Below are 21062 nucleotides of genomic sequence, written 5' to 3'. Positions count from 1 at the left end.
TGAGCGGTGCTGCTATGATAGGGAGAAAAGAATGAGTGATCAGATTGCTGAACAGTATAGCCCCCTAGGGGGAGTATTATAAATAAATAAATAAATTAAACCTAAAAGTTGAAATCTCCCCCCATTCGCCCCATTGAAAATTAAAGTGTTAGTTTATTTTATTTTTTTAACACATATTTATTATCTCTGTGTTCAGAAATGGACGATCAAAACCTAAAATCAATTAATGTGATCGTTAAACGACGTAGCAGCGAAAAATTCAAAATAACAAAATTGTTATTTGGTTTCATCAAATTTTAGGCAAAATGCAATAACAGGCTATCAAAATGTAGCATTTGCGCAAAACTAACATTAAAAACATCAGCTCAAGAAGCCAAAAATGATCCATTAATGAATTTCTTACATAAAGTAAACCTATACATGTTTGGTGTCTACGAACTCGCAGCAATCTGATTCATCATAGCGACACATCAGTTTTACTATATAGTGAACATAGTGAATAAAATATCCCAAAAACAATCGTGAACTAACATTTTTTTTGCAGTTTCTCACATTTGCTTTTTTTTTTTTTTGCAGTCTTCCAGTACACTATGTGGTAAAACTCATTTTTTTTCTTTTTTTAAATACAACTCATTGAGCAACCAAAAAAAAATGTTTTTTTAAAAAAAAAAGGACATGGGGGTACCCCCTCATTTTTCATATACAGCACAGGAACAGCAACAGCTGCAGGCTGCAACCCTCAGATATCTGCTGTACCTTGACGGGTTATGAAAAATCGAAGGGATCCCACGCATTCATAATTAGAAAAAAAAAATGGCATGGGGTCCCCCCATTTTCCTATAACCAGCCAAGGAACAGCAGACAACTGGGGGCTAATATTATTAGGGTGGGAAGGGCCATGGTTATTTGGTCCTTTCCAGCCTAACAATAGCAGCCCGCAGCCACCCCAGAAGTGGTGCATCCTATAGGTGCTCCAATTCAGGCGCTGGACCCGGCTCTTCCCGTTGCCCTGGTGCGGTAACAAACGGGGTAATAAATGAGGTTCATGCCAGCTGTGAATTGCCAGCTGGCATCAAGTCCTGGTACTAGTAATAGGTGGGCATCTAGTAGACACTCCCATTACGCATGCCATTATTTGAAAGTAATACTTTTTTTATTAGAACAAAAAAAAACCTGACACCATCCCTCGTTGACCAATTTATTAACAAAATTATTAAAATGCAAAAGGTCCGCCGTAATCCATTTAGATGTACCCTGACGTTCTCCAAAGTTGAACCTGAAAAGATTAAATAAATAAATAAACACAATAGACGCCATCTTTTCCAGTTTAATTCCCTGTGACATCTATAATCCAGGTCCGCCGCAATCTATATCTGGGGTTGATCCCATACTCCCTGGCACGTTCAATGCAGAACTAAAACTCCCCCATTAATTGTGAGAGCATCCCCTCACTTGCACCTGTGACGTCATTGCCCCAGAAGGCGCGCACACACACACACGCGTGCTCACACAGACACACAGCGCGCACACACAGTGCGCACACACAGACACAGCACACACACCACACGCAAACACACACAGCACGTGCACACACACGCGCACACCACAGACAGACACGCACAGACAGACACACACACACTGCTGTGAGTGCTTTCCTGCGGTGACCTGGCACTCAGAAGGTGAGCCCAGGTCAACGCAGAGGCGCACACACAGCAGTGTCTGTGCGTGCCTGCTGGGGCAATGATGTCACAGGTGCTACTAATTTCATTCACCTAACCCCGTGACGACAGTGTCGCGCGATATCACTACCCGTGACCGGGTCTCGCAGCACTGCCTTCACAGGGTCATGTGAGTACATTGTGAGCTCACCTCACCTGAACCCCGGTGTCCTAGGCGGCTGCTGGGCTGGCCCGGTGTCCTGGGGCGGCACAATAGCGTAGCTGCAGCTAATCGCGTCCTCCGATCAGCTGTTTTCCAGTCCTGTTGTGGCAGCGCGTGCTCCCGCAGTCACAACGGGATCTGAAGAAGCGAGGGCGCATGCGCCGCCCTCTCGTGCACACTACTAGGTATTGCGGGCTTCAGAAACATGGCGCCGGAGATAAGAGCTATGCACAGGCACCAACTCCGACGCCATGTTACTGAAGAGGCAAATTTAAATACAGACAGTGAGAGGGAGGAACAGGCGGGGGGCAGGAATTATGTGCATAACCCGCCCGGACATTAGCAGTGAGGTGCACACGTCAATCAAAAAGTGCATGAATTTTCAAACTTCATAAACATAAATTTCACAGCCAAAACTTCCGAGCTGCCCACTAATGGTATGTACACACTGTGCCTGATAGTGCCAGTACTGCACTGCCTTTACCTTATAGACGAAAAACCTGATGTTTGGTTCCCTTTAACCGTCCTACTGCCATGACAAACACATCTGCGCTGTTCCCTATAAGCTGCTGAGCCTGACGCTCCTTGCAGTCAGAAGGAACCACAAGTTTTCATCACATAATCCCTTTACTGCCTTAGATAACCAGGAATAGGGACATTAGCCTTTCACTGCTCTGTACCAAATAAGAGAGAGAGGGTAGCCAGCACGATCTGAAAATGGCGTGCATCATAGTTATGCTACAAATGTCTGGTGGCTGACCACCACCATGATTTGTACGCCTGATCTTGGTTTGTAATATATTCCTCCTGTTAGTAGCTGTTCACATTCAGTTGCCTCACCCCTTTCCACAGGCATTACTAATTAAGCATCATACTTGGATCTGGTCCGCCTTTATCAATGGATGTTATCTGGCACTGGGAGGGTCAGTTCTGATATAGTCCTGGTATGTGTAGAGCTTGCTCCACATGCTGGGACCTGGGCTAGCCTCTATCCACAATTGCCTCCATTGCAACATGGAAGCGGCTATATACAGGTTACAGGTATGTGTGCTCCATTATGGTTCTGCTTTTAATTTTATCTAGGATGCCGAATGGCACATGAAATATATAATATAGAGTAGGACCCCCTATTGAGATTTGCCGTGACGTTGTATTATAGTACAGTTGGAATAAATCTGTGGATTTGCACTTTTTATATGATGCATGCCATTTTCAGATCATGCTGTCTCCTTTTTCTCTGTACCAAATAATTCGAGCCTTAAGCATTAATATTTTTGATACTGTTTTGCATTGCTGCCTTAGACGCAATGCATATCACATTGGTTCAGAATATTTACATCAGAGGCATATTTCGGAACTCAAGAGTATTGATCAGATGCAACGACATAATGATTGCAGGCCCACGGGTGGAGGGCCACCAGTGCATATTTCAGCTGGCTGTGTGCCCTCGGACGCACATTGAGCTGAAGAGTGTTGTTCTGCAGTGACCCACCTTTGATTGAGGGGCGCATGACAGCAACACTATGCACTGCCCAGCACTTGCATGCAGAAGTCAGTTACTGGTTTCAAAAAAGGATGCGGCAAGCAGAGTGAGCTGAGAAAAGGTGAGTAGAATTGTTTGGGTTTTTTTGTATACGTTAAAAAAACGGGAAGAACAAGAGGCATATACACCAGGACGGAGGACATATTTCCCTGGAGGGAGGACATATACTGTATACTAGAAGGGGCTATATACAGAGGAGTAGCTAAGAGTTCAGCTTAGTGGGGGAGGCCTAACTTCTGAGTGGGCCCCTAAGCAGGTAACTGTGGTAACAACTACAACGTGTTAACATTCTACCCAATGTAGCATCATCAGCGGGGCCGCGTGTACCTCTGTCCCCTGATCAGAAGTCCCAGAACTTCTGGTTATGTGCACTAAACCTCTCTAAAGCCAGGACCCGTACACCCAGCTTCATACTGCGCATGACCGGACGTGCCCAGCATTCAGATGAGCGGTCACAACTGACACAGGTATGCGCGTCACTTCTGATGATGCTGCATTGAATAGCATGTTATCAAGCCCCTGTGGGCGTGCTAACATGCTAAGAGGGCGGAATGAGCGCAGGAACGAACACCCTTGCGACTAGTCCCTGCGCTCATAGTATTTCTAAATATCTTTTATGATATGTCTATTTCTAAAGATCTCATTATTTATGCTAGTGTATACAAGGATGGTTAGGCAGGGATTTGCAATATGTACCCAGAACTGCTCGTGGCTCTGAGTGCATATTGCACCTGACATGTTCACTTTAAAAGCAAGTGGGAGCCAGGCCTTAGATGAAGACTTGCTGCTCCTTGGAAATAAGCAGCACTTCCGGTATGTTGGCCCCTAATGTATGAACGTATAACGTTGTTTTTCCAGGCCCTTGAACCCAGGAGGCTCCAGAAGTCCTTTTGGCCTATATGAAAAGACCAATGCTATTAAAGACTTGAAATAATTGGAGGGCCTGTTCCAGCTTTTGCATTTGGGCCCATGAGTTTCAATTTACGCCTCTGATCTGATGTATATCTGTGATGGAAGACTCATGTAAAGCCTGTTACTCTGCTAATACATGTAATAAAAATAAATTAATCAATCTCCCCATGGATACAATCGGTGAATACACCAAGAGCTTTTCCTGTACATATCACAACCATGATGTGTACATACCCTTAGTGGCGGAAGTGTTTTGGTACACAAGTGCATTGATCACTAGTCAGAAAGGCAACATTATTTGTTGGAACCTTGCAAATTTTTTTTTTTTTTTTGCTGATTTGCACATGGGTATACAGAAGAACTCCTCCTCCTCTGTAGAACCACTTAGATGTGGCTATTGACTAAGGAATCTAAGGGGTACTTCACACACAGCGAGATCGCTACTGAGATCGCTGCTGAGTCACGTTTTTTGTGACCTCATTAGCGATCTCGCTGTGTGACACTGAGCAGCGATCTGGCCCCTGCTGTGAGATCGCTGCTCGTTGCACACAGCCCTGGTTCATTTTTTTATTGTTGCTCTCCCGCTGATAAGCACACATCGCTGTGTGTGACAGCGAGAGAGCAACAATCCTGAATGTGCAGGGAGCAGGAACCGGCGTCTGACAGCCTGCGGTAAGCTGTAAACAAGGTAAACATCGGGTAACCAAGGTGGTTACCCGATATTTACCTTCGTTACCAGCCTCCGCAGCTCTCACGCTGCCGGTGCCGGCTCCTGCTCCCTGCACGCGCTAAGCTGAGCGGTGTGCGCTGGTAACTAAGGTAAACATCGGGTAACCATACCCGATGTTTACCTTAGTTACCAGTGTCCGCAGCTTCCATACGCCGGCTCCGTGCAAGCGCAGCGTCGCTTGCACGTCGCTGCTGGCTGGGGGCTGGTCACTTGTGAGATCTGCCTGCTTGACAGCTCACCAGCGACCATGTAGCGACGCAGCAGCGTTCCTGACCAGGTTAGATCGCTGGTGGGATCGCTGCTGCGTCGCTAAAGTGTGACGGTACCCTAAGGGTAAATTAATGTTATCTGTATTATTGCTGGTTCTTGCCTATAGTGCCCCCTTATGTTATGGGTACAGCTGTATGTGCTCGCACTATCCTTATTGCCGTGCTGTTAAATGATGGTTCTTTGCAGAAACAACTTGCTCACTGCAAGGTACTATTTGGTGAATGGAGAAGTGTCACATGCTCTTGATGTGGGATGCGGTCATTGAATCTTGCACTCAACATCCATTATAGGTTGCAAAGTGAGCATAAATCACAACGCCATACAGTTCACAGACCCCAGATACACAACGTGCTGCCATCACTTATCAAACACATGGACTGATGAGTCCCCAAAATATACAATGCTATCTGACAGTCAAAGGGGCACACACTCCTTAAAGAGCCACCAACCGTGAATGTTTTCAGGATTTCCTTTAGTATAGCACTGGTAATGGTATTATCACCTGTGAATGTGATTAAATTATCACATGTGCCATATTAAGCAAGTCCTGAAAACATGCACTGTTGATGGCTGTTGAGCATACAAGAACCAAGGTTATTAAAATTTTAAGGCTTAGTATAAAAAGTTCAGTGCTTACAAGAAAATGAATAAAAAGAGGAAAATAAGTCGATACACAAATAATTGGTTCCAAAATAAAAATGGAGAAATAACAGAAATACTTAAACATTGCTCTCTAAATTTCTTCTGTATCCTTGAGAGTAAGGAAGGTTTATGGATCACACTCGACTTAGCGGACACCCAGCATGTGAACGCCTTCCCATTGTTTAACCCTGCTTTTTTATGCCTTTTCTTGTCTCACGTTTTCAGGACAGCCTATGTTTCGTTATGTAAATTGCAGATCTGTAGCTTGACCGAGGGCTATTAAGGCGGCGAGCACATTGCATATTAAATACATTTCTTTCTTCACCCCCACCTCCCATATGCCCAACCATTAAAGCTTCTGGTTCACCAAGTGGAGTTGTCAGTTGTCACCCTCTGTAGTTCCAGTGACTCCATTCTTGGTTTTTAGGTCCTGATAGCCTCCCGACCTACCGTGTTTCCCCGAAAGTAAGGCCCTGTCTTACATTAATTTTACCCCCAAAAGTCCCACCCTGCCTTACTTTCGGGGGAGGCCTTACATTGGAAAAAAAAAAACAACAATTTTTTTTAACAATAAAATTATCATTTATTAACAGGCTGAACAGTATGGTCAAACAAATAATCAAACAAATGTCTCAAGAATATCTTGTTACGTACTAAAGTTCCGTATCATTACGGTATTTTCATGTATAACATGCAAAACAATGAACAGTAACGAACAGTCTCAATACCGTATGTAACACCGTAACATAAAGCAAGATTTATTCAAGGACAACCATGTCATCCTCTTCTGGAACATCACCATAAACATCCAAGTTTTGAGGGTCCTCTGGAATTGCTTGGGACTCAAGTTTCTGCAGAATCATTGGGCCATATCGCTCATGTGTAGCCACGGCACTGTCCAGAAATGAGCAGGTCTTGTCCAGGTAGCCAGTTCGTAGGGCATTTTGAATGCAAGTGTCCGTGATCTTAGCCCATGAATTTTTGACCCAATTCACGATCTCTGGCAGTCTGGGCTTCACAAAGTTCCCACGCACATTTCTCTCCATTCTGTTCTCAATGTAGTCATTGATCTCGGCACGGAGATAGTCCTTGAAGGGCTTGTTTATGGCGATATCCAGAGTCTGGAGATAAGCCGTCATCCCTGCCGGAATCATGATCTGGTCGATTCGTCGCTCATGAAGAAAGTTCTTCATGTCTTTGGCGCGGTGTGTGCTGGCTGCATCCCAGATCAGCATTCCTCTTTGGGTGCCTCGCATAACAAGCGGCAACATTAAATCAAGCCACTTCCTTATAACCGCTTGTGTGGCCCAGGCTTTCTCAGTTTCCAGCACATAAATGCCAGACACCCTCTCAATCTTGTCCTTCTTGCCCTTTGCAATGAGTAGCGGTGGGACTTTAGTGCCATCCAGCCGAATTGCCAAAATGCAGGTGACACGTGCACTTTCATACGCAGTGGAGGGAACGTACACGGAGGAGGCACCTCGTTGTTCGATGGTGGTTTGAGCAGCTTGACCCATGAACACTGCGGTTTCGTCCATGGCAATCATGTTGGAGAGACTGTACTTTGTGAAGTCAGTGTCATCCACAAACTTTTTGTAGGCAAAAGCACGTTTCACTATTTCTGCATCCTCCAGCCTAAAGAGTGTGGTGGATCTTCTCAGAGACAGGTCATTGCGTTCCAGAAAGTTATCCACCCAGTGCTGTGAGGCCTTGAATTCCTCAGGGGAAATCTCAAACTGTGGTGCACTTGCAAGAGCAAATTCTTGAATCTGAGCCCTGGTCACCACCAATGTCTTCGCTCTCCTGTCAGCAACCCACTCAGAGACCAGGCTTTCCAGCTCAGTAAACATTGGTTGCCGACCACATCCAACCTTACGCATTTTAGCCTTTCCGGTCTCCGCTCGTTCACTGAGCTGATCATAATCAGCTCGCCATTTGCGGACCAAACGTTCAGCCAGCATTTTTTGTTTGCAGAATTCCGCAAGATTCTTGCCCCGAGATTCCTCCACTATCCCTTTTTTGTACTCCACAGAGTAGCTTTTTCTTTTACTGGGACCGGAAGAGCTCATCTGGGGGTAAAAATATACGGTATCAGCATTGTTTCTGGTTCCGTATCTGTTTTACAGTACATTACAGTACATTACGGTAGACTGTTCAACAAGCAAGCAATCCCTGCAGCCTCCCCATTGTTGTATGGTACAGTACGGCATCCCCTGCAGCCTCCCCATTGTTGTACAGTCCGGCATCCACCCCATCCTCCCCCCTGCAGCCTCCCCATTGTTTCACAGTCCGGCAGCCTCCCCCCTGCAGCTGCCCCCCTGCAGCCTCCCCAATGTTTCACAGTCCGGCATCCTCCCCCCTGCAGCCTCCCCCCTGCAGCCTCCCCAATGTTTCACAGTCCGGCATCCTCCCCCCTGCAGCCTCCCCCCTGCAGCCTCCCCAATGTTTCACAGTCCGGCATCCTCTCCCCTGCAGCCTCCCCCCTGCAGCCTCCCCAATGTTTCACAGTCCGGCATCCTCTCCCCTGCAGCCTCCCCCCTGCAGCCTCCCCAATGTTTCACAGTCCGGCATCCTCCCCCCTGCAGCCTCCCCAATGTTTCACAGTCCGGCATCCTCCCCCCTGCAGCCTCCCCCCTGCAGCCTCCCCAATGTTTCACAGTCCGGCATCCTCTCCCCTGCAGCCTCCCCCCTGCAGCCTCCCCAATGTTTCACAGTCCGGCATCCTCTCCCCTGCAGCCTCCCCCCTGCAGCCTCCCCAATGTTTCACAGTCCGGCATCCTCTCCCCTGCAGCCTCCCCCCTGCAGCCTCCCCAATGTTTCACAGTCCGGCATCCTCCCCCCTGCAGCCTCCCCCCTGCAGCCTCCCCAATGTTTCACAGTCCGGCATCCTCTCCCCTGCAGCCTCCCCCCTGCAGCCTCCCCAATGTTTCACAGTCCGGCATCCTCCCCCCTGCAGCCTCCCCAATGTTTCACAGTCCGGCATCCTCTCCCCTGCAGCCTCCCCCCTGCAGCCTCCCCAATGTTTCACAGTCCGGCATCCTCTCCCCTGCAGCCTCCCCCCTGCAGCCTCCCCAATGTTTCACAGTCCGGCATCCTCCCCCCTGCAGCCTCCCCCCTGCAGCCTCCCCAATGTTTCACAGTCCGGCATCCTCCCCCCTGCACACACTGACACATACAGCCCCATACGGCACCCATACACATACCGTACACACACACACACACACACACACACACACACACACACACACACACACACACACACACAGTTTCGTAACTTACCGTTACTTTCCTCCTGTTTCGATCTCCTCTGCGGTGCCGGGCTGACGAATCGGATGCCGGGGACGCTGGACCAATCGGAGCGGCTGACTGGCCGGCTGACTGGCCAATCACAGCTCGAGCTGATGGCCAGCAGGGAGCCTGTGACGAACAGGCTGATCGGCCAATCAGCATCGAGCATGAAGGAAGTTGACACGGGACGCGCCGCAGGCCGGCGAGATTGCGGGGGCCATTCACCGGAGGCGGACCACGGGTGGCACGAGACTGGAGAAGGCCTGGATGGAGCGAGGGAACAGCGGCAGCGGTAAGTTACTGTACTTTCCCCAGGGACCCCACCCATATGCGGCCATACTGTCCCCACTGACCCCACCCATAGGCGGCCTTACATTCCCCGGGCCCCCCGCTACCCTGCCTTACAATCGGGGGGTGCCCTACATTGGCGGACCCCCCCGAAACCCCCACCCTGCCTTACTTTCGGGGGGGTCCTACTTTCGGGGAAACACGGTATGATCAGAGTTCATACATGTTATGGCCCTTTGTGTAGAGGTAATCTTGTGAATGGCAGACTTAATCTAATGCTGTATTACTGATATTATAATTTCCCTTACAGTGGGATTTGACCACTTTGACTTGGAAAACCCACATCACTGATAGCTTTATTATATGTGAATAAATAGTTATGTATCGGCTGTCAGTCTTTGGTTGGTTAGATACATTTATTAATGGTTAGGGTGAGAACGCTAAGATTTGAGGCTCGTGAAAGAATCTGTTCTGGCTTTCCTAGAAGTTTTGTGTAACACAGTTGAATGAATACCATGTACATCTCTTTAAATAATCTCTTTAAGAGGAGGCAGGAAAGAGGAGTACAAATAACAGCAGTAACACTGGCTCACGTTCGACAAGAAGTCTGTACATATCCAGAAACGCTAGAGACCTGGCACTTTGTGCTGCATGGCAGCCTTTGAATGGAAGCTGCAGACAATGTTATCATCCAGGCACAGTATGTACAGGACAATAACGTGAATGAACAAATTTCATTGTGAGGCTGAGCTGAGAGTGAGAACCCAACATGACCTGTGTACAAGCGATGTGACTCATGTAGTGGATGAAGTGTCTTTGGGATTCTCTGCCGTGGGGAGTTCAGGATTGCCTTTTATTCACCATGCTCCGGGGAAGTTATTTAACCACTTTCTCTCCCCAGCGTCTTAAATGTAACTATTTTGCTGCCAGATTGCATCTTGGTCATTTCTTGTTAAATGGTTTATTTATCATGCCTGAATAATGTTAGCATTTTAAATTATAGATATTAATACACAATTTATGTCTGGGTAGAAAATAAATTCCTCTGGTGTTATTACTGTCCTATTAACTTTTAAAGCTATTAAAATGTTTATGGCTACTGAGTGGCTTTCTTGAAATCGCCCAATTATCAATAAGAGCTATAAGTATTTTACATTATCGCTACAATGAGCTATTCTCTGCACTTAAATGTAATTAAGCAGGAATCAAAGTGACATATATAGGACACATGTTTAGTAACACGTGTGATATTCCTTGTTTTCCCCTTGGGGCGTGCTTACATTTATCAGATAAGTATTTTGCTTCTCCCACCTTTTACAAAAAATAGGCTGTTGGATTGGTACAGTGGGCCCTTGTTTACGGTGCTATTAATCTCATGTCAGTATCGCTCCTTTAACACTCTAAGGCAGGGGTCTCAAACTCATCTGGGTGTATGGGCCGCACAGAGGGAAAAAAAAACATAATTTGGGGGGCCGCATTCTTTGCAGGACACAGTCACATTTTTATTGGTACCATATATAATATAATTTTTTTTTTTTTTTTTTACACACCTTTGGATCACTGATTTTGAACATTTTCACTTGTTTGTTATAGCAAGCGTGCACATTCTTTGTTTAAATATAAAAAAAATATATATATTTTTTTTTACATTTTATTCCTTTCTTGTAACTAATAGTCTTACAATTAGCACTATATAGAAATTTTGACCAACATCTTTTAGTAATGTTCCCCATCCCTGTCCCTTTCTTGTAGTAATGTACCTCATCCTTGTCCCCATCCTATAGTAATGTTCCCCATCCTTGTCCCAATCTTGTAGTAATGTGCCTAATCCTTGTCCCTATGTTATAGTAATGTGCCCATCCTTATAACCATCCTATTGTAATGTCCCCAGCCTTGTCCCCATCTTATCGTAAGCTGCCCATCCTGTACTAATGTGTTCATCCTTGTCCCCATCCTATAGTAATGTCCCCAATCTATAGTAATGTGTCCATCCTTGTCCCCCATCTTATAGTAATGTTCCCCATCCTTGTCCCCTTGTAGCAATGTCCCCATCCTATAGTACTGTCCCATCCAATAGTAATGTGCCAACCTTGTCCCCATCCTATAGTAATGTCCCCAGCCTTATCCCTATTCTATAGTAATGTTTCCATTCTTGTCCCCTTGTAGTAATGTCCCTATCCTGTAGTACTGTGCCCACCTTGTCCCCATCGTATAGTCATGTGCTCACCTTGTCCCCATCCTATAGTCATGTGCTCACCTTGTCCCCATCCTATAGTAATATCCCCAGCCTTGTCCCCAGTCTATAGTAATAATGTCCCCATCCAATAGTATTGTGCCCATCCTTGCAATGTGCCCATCCTAGTCGCCATCCTACAGTAATGTGCTCACCTTGTCCCCATCCTATAGTAATGTCCCCAGCCTTGTCCCCATTCTATAGTAATAATGTCCCCATCCAATAGTATTGTGTCCATCCTTGTTGCCATCCTATAGTAATGTCCCCTGCCTTCTCCCTATCCTATAGTAATGTGCTCACCTTGTCCCGAACCTATAGTAATGTGGCGGTGGCTGAAAGGGGGCAGTGGCGCTATAACTTACCGATCGCTCCCCTCACCTTCCACAGACGCCGGAGTGAAGCTGAGGGGAGCGGTCTCCGACCCCAGATCCAAATTGATTGGAGAGATCCGGTCTCTCCAATCAGAGCTGGGGGCGGTTGAAACAGAGGTCACCCAGCTCCAGCCAATGATCGGTGCTATAGCTGCTCTGATCATGGCTGAATTTCAATGTTTCAACCATTTTCAATGGCTAAAACATTACAATGGCTGTGATTGGCTGAGCGGCATTCGTCAGCCAATCACAGCCTCTGTAGGTCCGGGGAGGAGACACCACCCCTTCTGAGATCAGGCAGAGGTCCCCTCCTCCTCGAATCTAAGGTATTTGCAGCGATCGCAGCCACGAGGGCTCCGGGGCCGCGATTTTGCCATGACGTACCGGGTACGTCATGGATCCTTAAGTACCAGGGAGCCATGACGTACCCAGTATGTCATAGATTGCTAAGGGGTTAATGTGCCATCCTACACACACACACACACACACACACACCATTCTTCTCACCTGTCCTGCATTCCCTCGGCTGCCTCATCTCTGCTTCATGCGGCCCCCAGGCCCGTGCCCCCGGTGACTATCGCAGCAGGTGCAGGGGCTCCCTCCCCGCCGGCCCCCACACATGTAACCTCCACGCCTGAATAAAAATCACCTTATGCACAGCAACAATCTGGTGAGTGCCATTTTTCTACAAACCCATACAGCAATTTGTTACCATTGGGTTTTTTTGGAGACTGCGTGGCAAAATAAATCACGGAGCCGTGTCAGTTTTGATCAGCATCACATATTGATATTACCAATACAAGTTTGTGGGTCTGTGAAAATCAGAAATTAAAATTGTAATGAATCGGAGAAGATTTCCATATTAATTTTTCATATGTCAAAATTGCTGCTGTAACTCTGATGGTAAAGATTGTATCACTGACCAAACTGGTGAAAATTGGACGAAAAACACTGATGACCGTCAGACTGACTGAAGGCACTGACATCTGAATGAGATCTAACTTAGTTTACATGGAACATAATTGTACTCCCCTGGGTGCGAAATTCGGATTTGATGCAGAAATGTGATAGATTTCATCCTTAGTAATTCCACTTCATTTCTGCAGGAAAACTGGATCATAATCTACATTTAAGATATGGATTGTGGTGAATTAGCCAGGAAAGTAAAATTCCAACATCTGGCAATCCTGAATTTGACACCAGATTGCTATTTTATGTTCGTCCATAGAGAATAGATTTGATTTGTTCATTCATTTGTAAGTGCAAATTTTAAAAAGTTCAGTACATGAGATTGTTGGCTGACCACTACGGATATTGTGGGCGATATGAGATATAATGCTATGTCTTCTGTAGTCAGAGGATTTAAAGACTCCTAACACTATGTGCCCCCGATCCAGACATGCTGTGTCCTGGATACAGCATGTCCTCTCCTGTGGGGCCACGAGTGTGCGCCACAGAAGACTGCAACTCTTTGTGCCCACAAACCAGGCTTAGGCACTGTGGCCTTTCTCTCCGTTCTCTCTGCGGAGAACACTTGCGGCTCCCAGCAATAAATTGACATGCTGCGGCTTGGGAAGCCACTACTCATGTCGGTTCATGCTGTGGAAAAACAAGCACAGTGGGAATGGGATTTCTAGAAATTCTATCCACTGTGCTTGTACTGCACATCGCAGCGTTTTTGGTCAAAGTGAAAGTGTTCTTTGTAATTCTTTGTGTAATACGCTTACCTTAATGGGATTTTTTGTTTTTGTTTTCTAGGATACCCAAAAAGCAAAACAGTTTCTTCCCTTCTTGCAGAGAGCTGGGCGTTCAGAAGCAATTGTAGAATATGTATTCAGTGGGTCCAGGCTGAAACTTTACATGCCAAAGGAAACTTGCCTTATCACCTTCCTCCTGGCCGGTAAGTGAGGATTTTACAGAGAAAATGCTTTCTAACAATTGAGTCCAGTTTTTTTTTCTGTGCTGCACTGGATCTACATTAGATCCATTTGGAGTTTGTTTGCATATCAGTCTTATTTGCTAGAAAAAATAGCACATCATGCAGCACTTCACTTCAAAATTACTATCTAATTCTTAGGCTAGGTTCACATTTCCATTAAAATGTATCAGTCACAATCCGTGGCTATGGTAAACAACGCAATCTGTTTAGCGGATTCCGTTGTGTCCCATAGACTTGCATTAGTGGCGGATTGCGACTGATTACCTTGTGTTGCATCCGCTGCGTCGCGGTCAGTCGCTCCGAGCGGGAGCAACGCAGAATGTAACGTTTTTCTGGCCGTCAACATTAACGCGCCGTGCAGGAATCCGACAAGCTTGTAATGGATGTCTATGGTGCTGGATTCCGTCGTAATCAGTCTTACGACGGAATCCAGCGCTGGATTCCGTCATGCTCTACTGAGCATGCCCAGCATGTTTAGCACACCCATTGGGCTGTCCCAAACACAAACGGATCATGACTGATCCGTCAAAAAACGGACGCACAGCGGATGTAACGGACGCGACAGATCAGTTTTTTTCACAGGATTCCTGTGAAAGAAATCCTGTGAAAAACACATCCGTCAGTTGACATCTAAAAAACGACTGATCCGTCACTGACGTACCTGACGGATTTAAAACAACGGAAATGTGAACCTAGCCTAACACAGTGGGGATCAGTCTTGCACCATTGTAACATGATATCAATGTGACCAGTTGTATTTGTGCATTAGTAGTGCCTATTACTCTAATAAATTTGTTAAAAATGACCAAAAGAAGATCTTTAGTAGTAAAGTGCATATTGTTATAAAGTTAATTTCCCACAACGAGTTTTTGGTGAGTTTTTGACACTGTATATTTTCACTCTGCAAAAAAAAGTTTCATCTTACAGTTCCAGCCAAGTGTATTCGATATATAGAAATTGGCCTGTGGTGCATGTTTCAGGTTGCATAAAATTGCATTAGAAGCGGCAAAACTGCAGATAAAAATTACTTATGCTGCAAAACCACACTAAGGCTATGTGCCCACGGGGAAAGTGTCCTGTGGATATATCCGCAGGACATTCCGCAGGAGCTCCCAGAAAACCGCAGCACAACTCTGTCTACTTGCTGCGGTTTTATTGCGGAATGTCCTGCGGATATGCTGCGGTCATTCTGCATTGAGGATACAGTACCATGGCTGCGGCACTGCATCCTCAATGCAGAACAAGTGCTGCAGTGATCGGTGAGTTCATACTTGCCTCCATCATGCAGCACTGCACTCTCCAGCTGTGTTTGTCTTCACATTGCTGGAGAAGGTGGGTGGGCCTGCACTAGTTCTGGCTGTCACATGACTGGAGCTCGTGCAGGCCTTGCCAACCACCTCCTGCTTCATGCTCCTGGCTCCACTGCGCTTCTCTGCTCCGGAGGAAGTGACTCCGGTGTCTGCTATCAAGGCAGGTAAGTATATGGGACCCTGTGGAGAAATCCGCAAGAATAATTCACATGCTGCAGATTTTTCCGCAGGGAAATCCGCATTATTTCCGCTGCGGAAAAAAACGCAGCATGGGCACAGCACTCCCCAAATGCCATAGAAAGGGCTGGGGATTCGCTGTACTGCGTATTTTTGAAAAATCCGCGTAATTTCCATGAAAAAATCGTGGCAAATTCCACGAATTTTCCACAGCATGGGCACATAGCCTAAGAATGCACAAAATTTGCACACAGCAGTTTCTGCAAAGTTTTGTCAAAGCCAAATGCTGAGAAGTATCTAGAACAAAGCAACTTCATTTAAAACAGAACATACTAAAAGGAGACAAAAACTCTGGTGCCAAATAAGTGGTAAAAATGCACGTAAATTAATTTGCCTAAATGCTGCAGACATGGGAAAAACCTGAAGCATCAAAAACTCCCTAAATTCTCATTGTGGGAATGTGCTCTTAGATGGAGTTTGCATGAAGTTCCCATCAGCTGATGCTTCTAGTCAGTACACACTGGTAACTCTGTAACTAGAAAAGGGTGGTGACATGTATACAGTTCCAGTGTTTGTTCCCTTTCTATGTGAAATTCAGCACTGGTCTCCACAGGTTTCCCAGTGGATCCTGATTTACTGTACTTTCTAACCATTACTAGTCTTCGCTAGAGTTGAGCGCGGTTCGTGGTTCTCCAGTTCTAGGCTCGAGTGATTTTTGGGCTGTTCGAGATCGAACTAGAACTCGAGCTTTTTGCTAAAAGCTCGATAGTTCTAGATACGTTCGAGAACGGTTCTAGCAGCAAAAAGCAGGGCTTTTTACAGCTACAGTGTGCAGGAGCCATCGCTGGCAGCCTGCCACAAGCTGGTAACCAAGATAAACATCGGGTATCCAAGCAAAGCGCTTTGGTTAGTAACCCGATGTTTATCTTAGTTACGTGCAGGAAGCCCACACTTCCCGCTCAGCTCACTCCGCCCCCTCCTGCCCGCGGCATGTATACATACATATACACACACACACACACACACACTCTCACTCACGCACACCCCCCCCCCTCCCAGCTACAGTGTGCAGGAGCCATCGCTGGCAGCCTGCCACAAGCTGGTAACCAAGATAAACATCGGGTATCCAAGCAAAGCGCTTTGGTTAGTAACCCGATGTTTATCTTAGTTACGTGCAGGAAGCCCACACTTCCCGCTCAGCTCGCTCCGCCCTCTCCTGCCCGCGGCATGTATACATACATATACACACACGCACACACACACACACTCTCACCCCCCCCCCCCCCCCGCTCGGCTTACCTGCGGTGATGAAGTCCCGCCATCCCGACCTCAGCGCTGTCACTGTCCTCCATGGCCGCCGCTTGTCACATCACCTATCGCTTCCGACCCGAGACTGACACTGGCGGTGACGTCACGGACCTCTCGCGATACTTGATGTGAAGGCGCCGGTCGTTGACCTCAGTGACAGGGGCTGTCAGTGTGCTGGAGATCAGCGCAGGTAATGTACCTCGCTGACAGCAGCACTTGTCACCCCCCTGCAGTGACCTGGGCTGACCCATTGATGTTCGCTCAGGTCACTGCATTGCTCTCCCAGCCAATGGGGAATATCCTGCTCTTCATTGACTGGGACAGTGTGGATCGTCATGGCAACCCCTTGGATTACACCAGACCTGGATTTGTTTTTCTTTCTAATAAATTGGTTAAAGAGGGAATGTTTTGGGGAGTGTTTTTTCAAATAAAAATGTGTTTGTCGTCTATTTTTTTTTTATTACTGACTGGGTTGGTGATGTCGGGTATCTGATAGACGCCTGACCTCACCAACCCCAGGGCTTGATGCCAGGTGACATTACACATCTGGTATTAACCCCATATATTACCCCGTTTTCCACCGCACCAGGGCGCGGGATGAGCTGGGGCGAAGCACCAGGATTGGCGCATCTAATGGATGCGCCACTTCTGGGGCGGCTGCGGCCTGCTATTTTTAGGCTTGGGAGAGTCCAATAACCATGGACCTCCCTAGTCTGAGAATATCAGGCCCCAGCTTTCTGCTTTACCTTGGCTGGTGATCCAATTTTGGGGGACCCCTACGTGTTTTTTTTTTTTTTAAATTATTTATTTAATTTAAAATAACAGCGTGGGGTGCCCTCAGTTTTGGATTACCAGCCAAGGTGAGGTTGCCAGCTGTGGTCTGCAGGCTGCAGCCGTCTGCTTTACCCTAGCTGGCTACAAAACTAGGGGGAACCCTACGTCATTTTTTTTTTTCATTTTTTTGGCTAAATACAAAGCTAAGCACCCCTTAGTGCCACATGAAAGGCACCAAAGGGTGCTCCACTTTTTCTCCACTTTTTCTCCACTTTTTCTCCATTTATTCTCCACTTTTTCTCCACTTTTTCTCCATTTTTTTCTCCACTTTTTCTCCACTTTTTCTCCACTTTTTCTCCACTTTTTCTCCACTTTTTCTCCACTTTTTCTCCACTTTTTCTCCACTTTTTCTCCACTTTTTCTCCACTTTTTCTCCACTTTTTCTCCACTTTTTCTCCACTTTTTCTCCACTTTTTCTCCACTTTTTCTCCACTTTTTCTCCACTTTTTCTCCACTTTCTCTCCACTTTTTCTCCACTTTTTCTCCTCTTAATCTCCACTTTTTCTCCTCTTATGCTCCACTTTTTCTCCACTTTTTCTCCACTTTTTCTCCACTTTTTCTCCACTTTTTTCTCCACTTTTTTCTCCACTTTTTCTCCTCTTATGCTCCACTTTTTCTCCACTTTTTCTCCACTTTTTCTCCTCTTATGCTCCACTTTTTCTCCACTTTTTCTCCACTTTTTCTCCACTTTTTTCTCCACTTTTTCTCCTCTTATGCTCCACTTTTTCTCCACTTTTTCTCCTCTTATGCTCCACTTTTTCTCCACTTTTTCTCCACTTTTTCTCCACTTTTTCTCCACTTTTACTCCACTTTTTCTCCACTTTTTCTCCACTTTTTCTCCACTTTTTCTCCACTTTTTCTCCTCTTATGCTCCACTTTTTCTCCACTTTTTCTCCTCTTAATCTCCACTTTTTCTCCTCTTATGCTCCACTTTTTCTCCACTTTTTTCTCCACTTTTTTCTCCACTTTTCTCCACTTTTCTCCACTTTTTCTCCTCTTATGCTCCACTTTTTCTCCACTTTTTCTCCTCTTAATCTCCACTTTTTCTCCTCTTATGCTCCACTTTTTCTCCACTTTTTCTCCACTTTTTTCTCCACTTTTTCTCCACTTTTTCTCCTCTTATGCTCCACTTTTTCTCCACTTTTTCTCCTCTTAATCTCCACTTTTTCTCCTCTTATGCTCCACTTTTTCTCCACTTTTTTCTCCACTTTTTTCTCCACTTTTCTCCACTTTTCTCCACTTTTTCTCCTCTTATGCTCCACTTTTTCTCCACTTTTTCTCCTCTTAATCTCCACTTTTTCTCCTCTTATGCTCCACTTTTTCTCCACTTTTTCTCCACTTTTTTCTCCACTTTTTCTCCACTTTTTCTCCTCTTATGCTCCACTTTTTCTCCACTTTTTCTCCACTTTTTCTCCACTTTTACTCCACTTTTACTCCACTTTTACTCCACTTTTACTCCACTTTTACTCCACTTTTTCTCCACTTTTTCTCCTCTTATGCTCCACTTTTTCTCCACTTTTTCTCCTCTTAATCTCCACTTTTTCTCCTCTTATGCTCCACTTTTTCTCCACTTTTTCTCCACTTTTTCTCCTCTTATGCTCCACTTTTTCTCCACTTTTTCTCCACTTTTTCTCCACTTTTTCTCCACTTTTTCTCCTCTTATGCTCCACTTTTTCTCCACTTTTTCTCCACTTTTTCTCCACTTTTTCTCCTCTTATGCTCCACTTTTTCTCCACTTTTTCTCCACTTTTACTCCACTTTTTCTCCACTTTTTTCTCCACTTTTTCTCCTCTTATGCTCCACTTTTTCTCCACTTTTTCTCCACTTTTTCTCCACTTTTTCTCCACTTTTTCTCCACTTTTTCTCCACTTTTTCTCCTCTTATGCTCCACTTTTTCTCCACTTTTTCTCCACTTTTTCTCCACTTTTTCTCCTCTTATGCTCCACTTTTTCTCCACTTTTTCTCCACTTTTTCTCCACTTTTTCTCCACTTTTTCTCCACTTTTTTCTCCACTTTTTTCTCCACTTTTTTCTCCACTTTTTTCTCCACTTTTTCCTCCACTTTTTCTCCACTTTTTTCTCCACTTTTTCTCCACTTTTTCTCCACTTTTTCTCCACTTTTTCTCCACTTTTTCTCCACTTTTTCTCCACTTTTTCTCCACTTTTTCTCCACTTTTTCTCCACTTTTTCTCCTCTTATTCTCCACTTTTTCTCCTCTTATTCTCCATTTTTTTCTCCACTTTTTCTCCACTTTTTCTCCACTTTTTCTCCACTTTTTCTCCACTTTTTCTCCACTTTTTCTCCACTTTTTCTCCACTTTTTCTCCACTTTTTCTCCACTTTTTCTCCACTTTTTCTCCACTTTTTCTCCACTTTTTCTCCACTTTTTCTCCACTTTTTCTCCACTTAATCTCCACTTTTTCTCCTCTTATGCTCCACTTTTTCTCCACTTTTTCTCCTCTTATGCTCCACTTTTTCTCCACTTTTTCTCCTCTTAATCTCCACTTTTTCTCCTCTTATGCTCCACTTTTTTCTCCACTTTTTTCTCCACTTTTTTCTCCACTTTTTCTCCACTTTTTCTCCTCTTATGCTCCACTTTTTCTCCACTTTTTCTCCACTTTTTCTCCTCTTATGCTCCACTTTTTCTCCTCTTTTTTCTCCACTTTTTTCTCCACTTTTTTCTCCATTTATTCTCCACTTTTTCTCCACTTTTTCTCCACTTTTTCTCCACTTTTTCTCCACTTTTTCTCCACTTTTTCTCCACTTTTTTCTCCACTTTTTTCTCCACTTTTTTTCCACTTTTTCTCCACTTTTTCTCCACTTTTTCTCCACTTTTTCTCCACTTTTTCTCCTCTTAATCTCCACTTTTTCTCCACTTTTTCTCCACTTTTTCTCCACTTTTTCTCCACTTTTTCTCCTCTTATTCTCCACTTTTTCTCCACTTTTTCTCCATTTTTTCTCCACTTTCTCTCCACTTTTTCTCCACTTTTTCTCCACTTTTTCTCCTCTTAATCTCCACTTTTTCTCCACTTTTTTCTCCACTTTTTCTCCTCTTATGCTCCACTTTTTCTCCACTTTTTCTCCACTTTTTCTCCACTTTTTCTCCACTTTTTCTCCACTTTTTCTCCACTTTTTCTCCACTTTTTTCTCCACTTTTTCTCCACTTTTTCTCCTCTTATGCTCCACTTTTTCTCCACTTTTTCTCCTCTTAATCTCCACTTTTTCTCCACTTTTTCTCCACTTTTTCTCCACTTTTTCTCCTCTTATTCTCCACTTTTTCTCCACTTTTTCTCCACTTTTTCTCCACTTTTTCTCCTCTTATTCTCCACTTTTTCTCC

The 21062-nt window shown here is 45.2% G+C and overlaps 1 protein-coding gene across 2 annotated transcripts in view; it reads left to right on the top strand.

Annotated features, from left to right (window-relative positions):
• The window catches only part of SND1 (staphylococcal nuclease and tudor domain containing 1), a 959968-nt gene that overhangs the window by 482023 nt on the left and 456883 nt on the right, over positions 1 to 21062 (top strand). For both annotated transcript variants that reach the window (XM_075345399.1, XM_075345398.1), the window contains exon 15: positions 13917 to 14058. In XM_075345399.1, the coding sequence (XP_075201514.1) occupies positions 13917 to 14058 (142 nt within the window). The remainder of the gene's footprint in view (positions 1 to 13916; positions 14059 to 21062) is intronic.

Source organism: Anomaloglossus baeobatrachus, chromosome 4 (assembly GCF_048569485.1).
Source record: "Anomaloglossus baeobatrachus isolate aAnoBae1 chromosome 4, aAnoBae1.hap1, whole genome shotgun sequence".
Classification (NCBI taxonomy): Eukaryota; Metazoa; Chordata; class Amphibia; order Anura; family Aromobatidae; genus Anomaloglossus; species Anomaloglossus baeobatrachus.
Note: the sequence above shows the minus strand (reverse complement) of the source record. Positions and strands in the feature narration are given on the sequence as shown.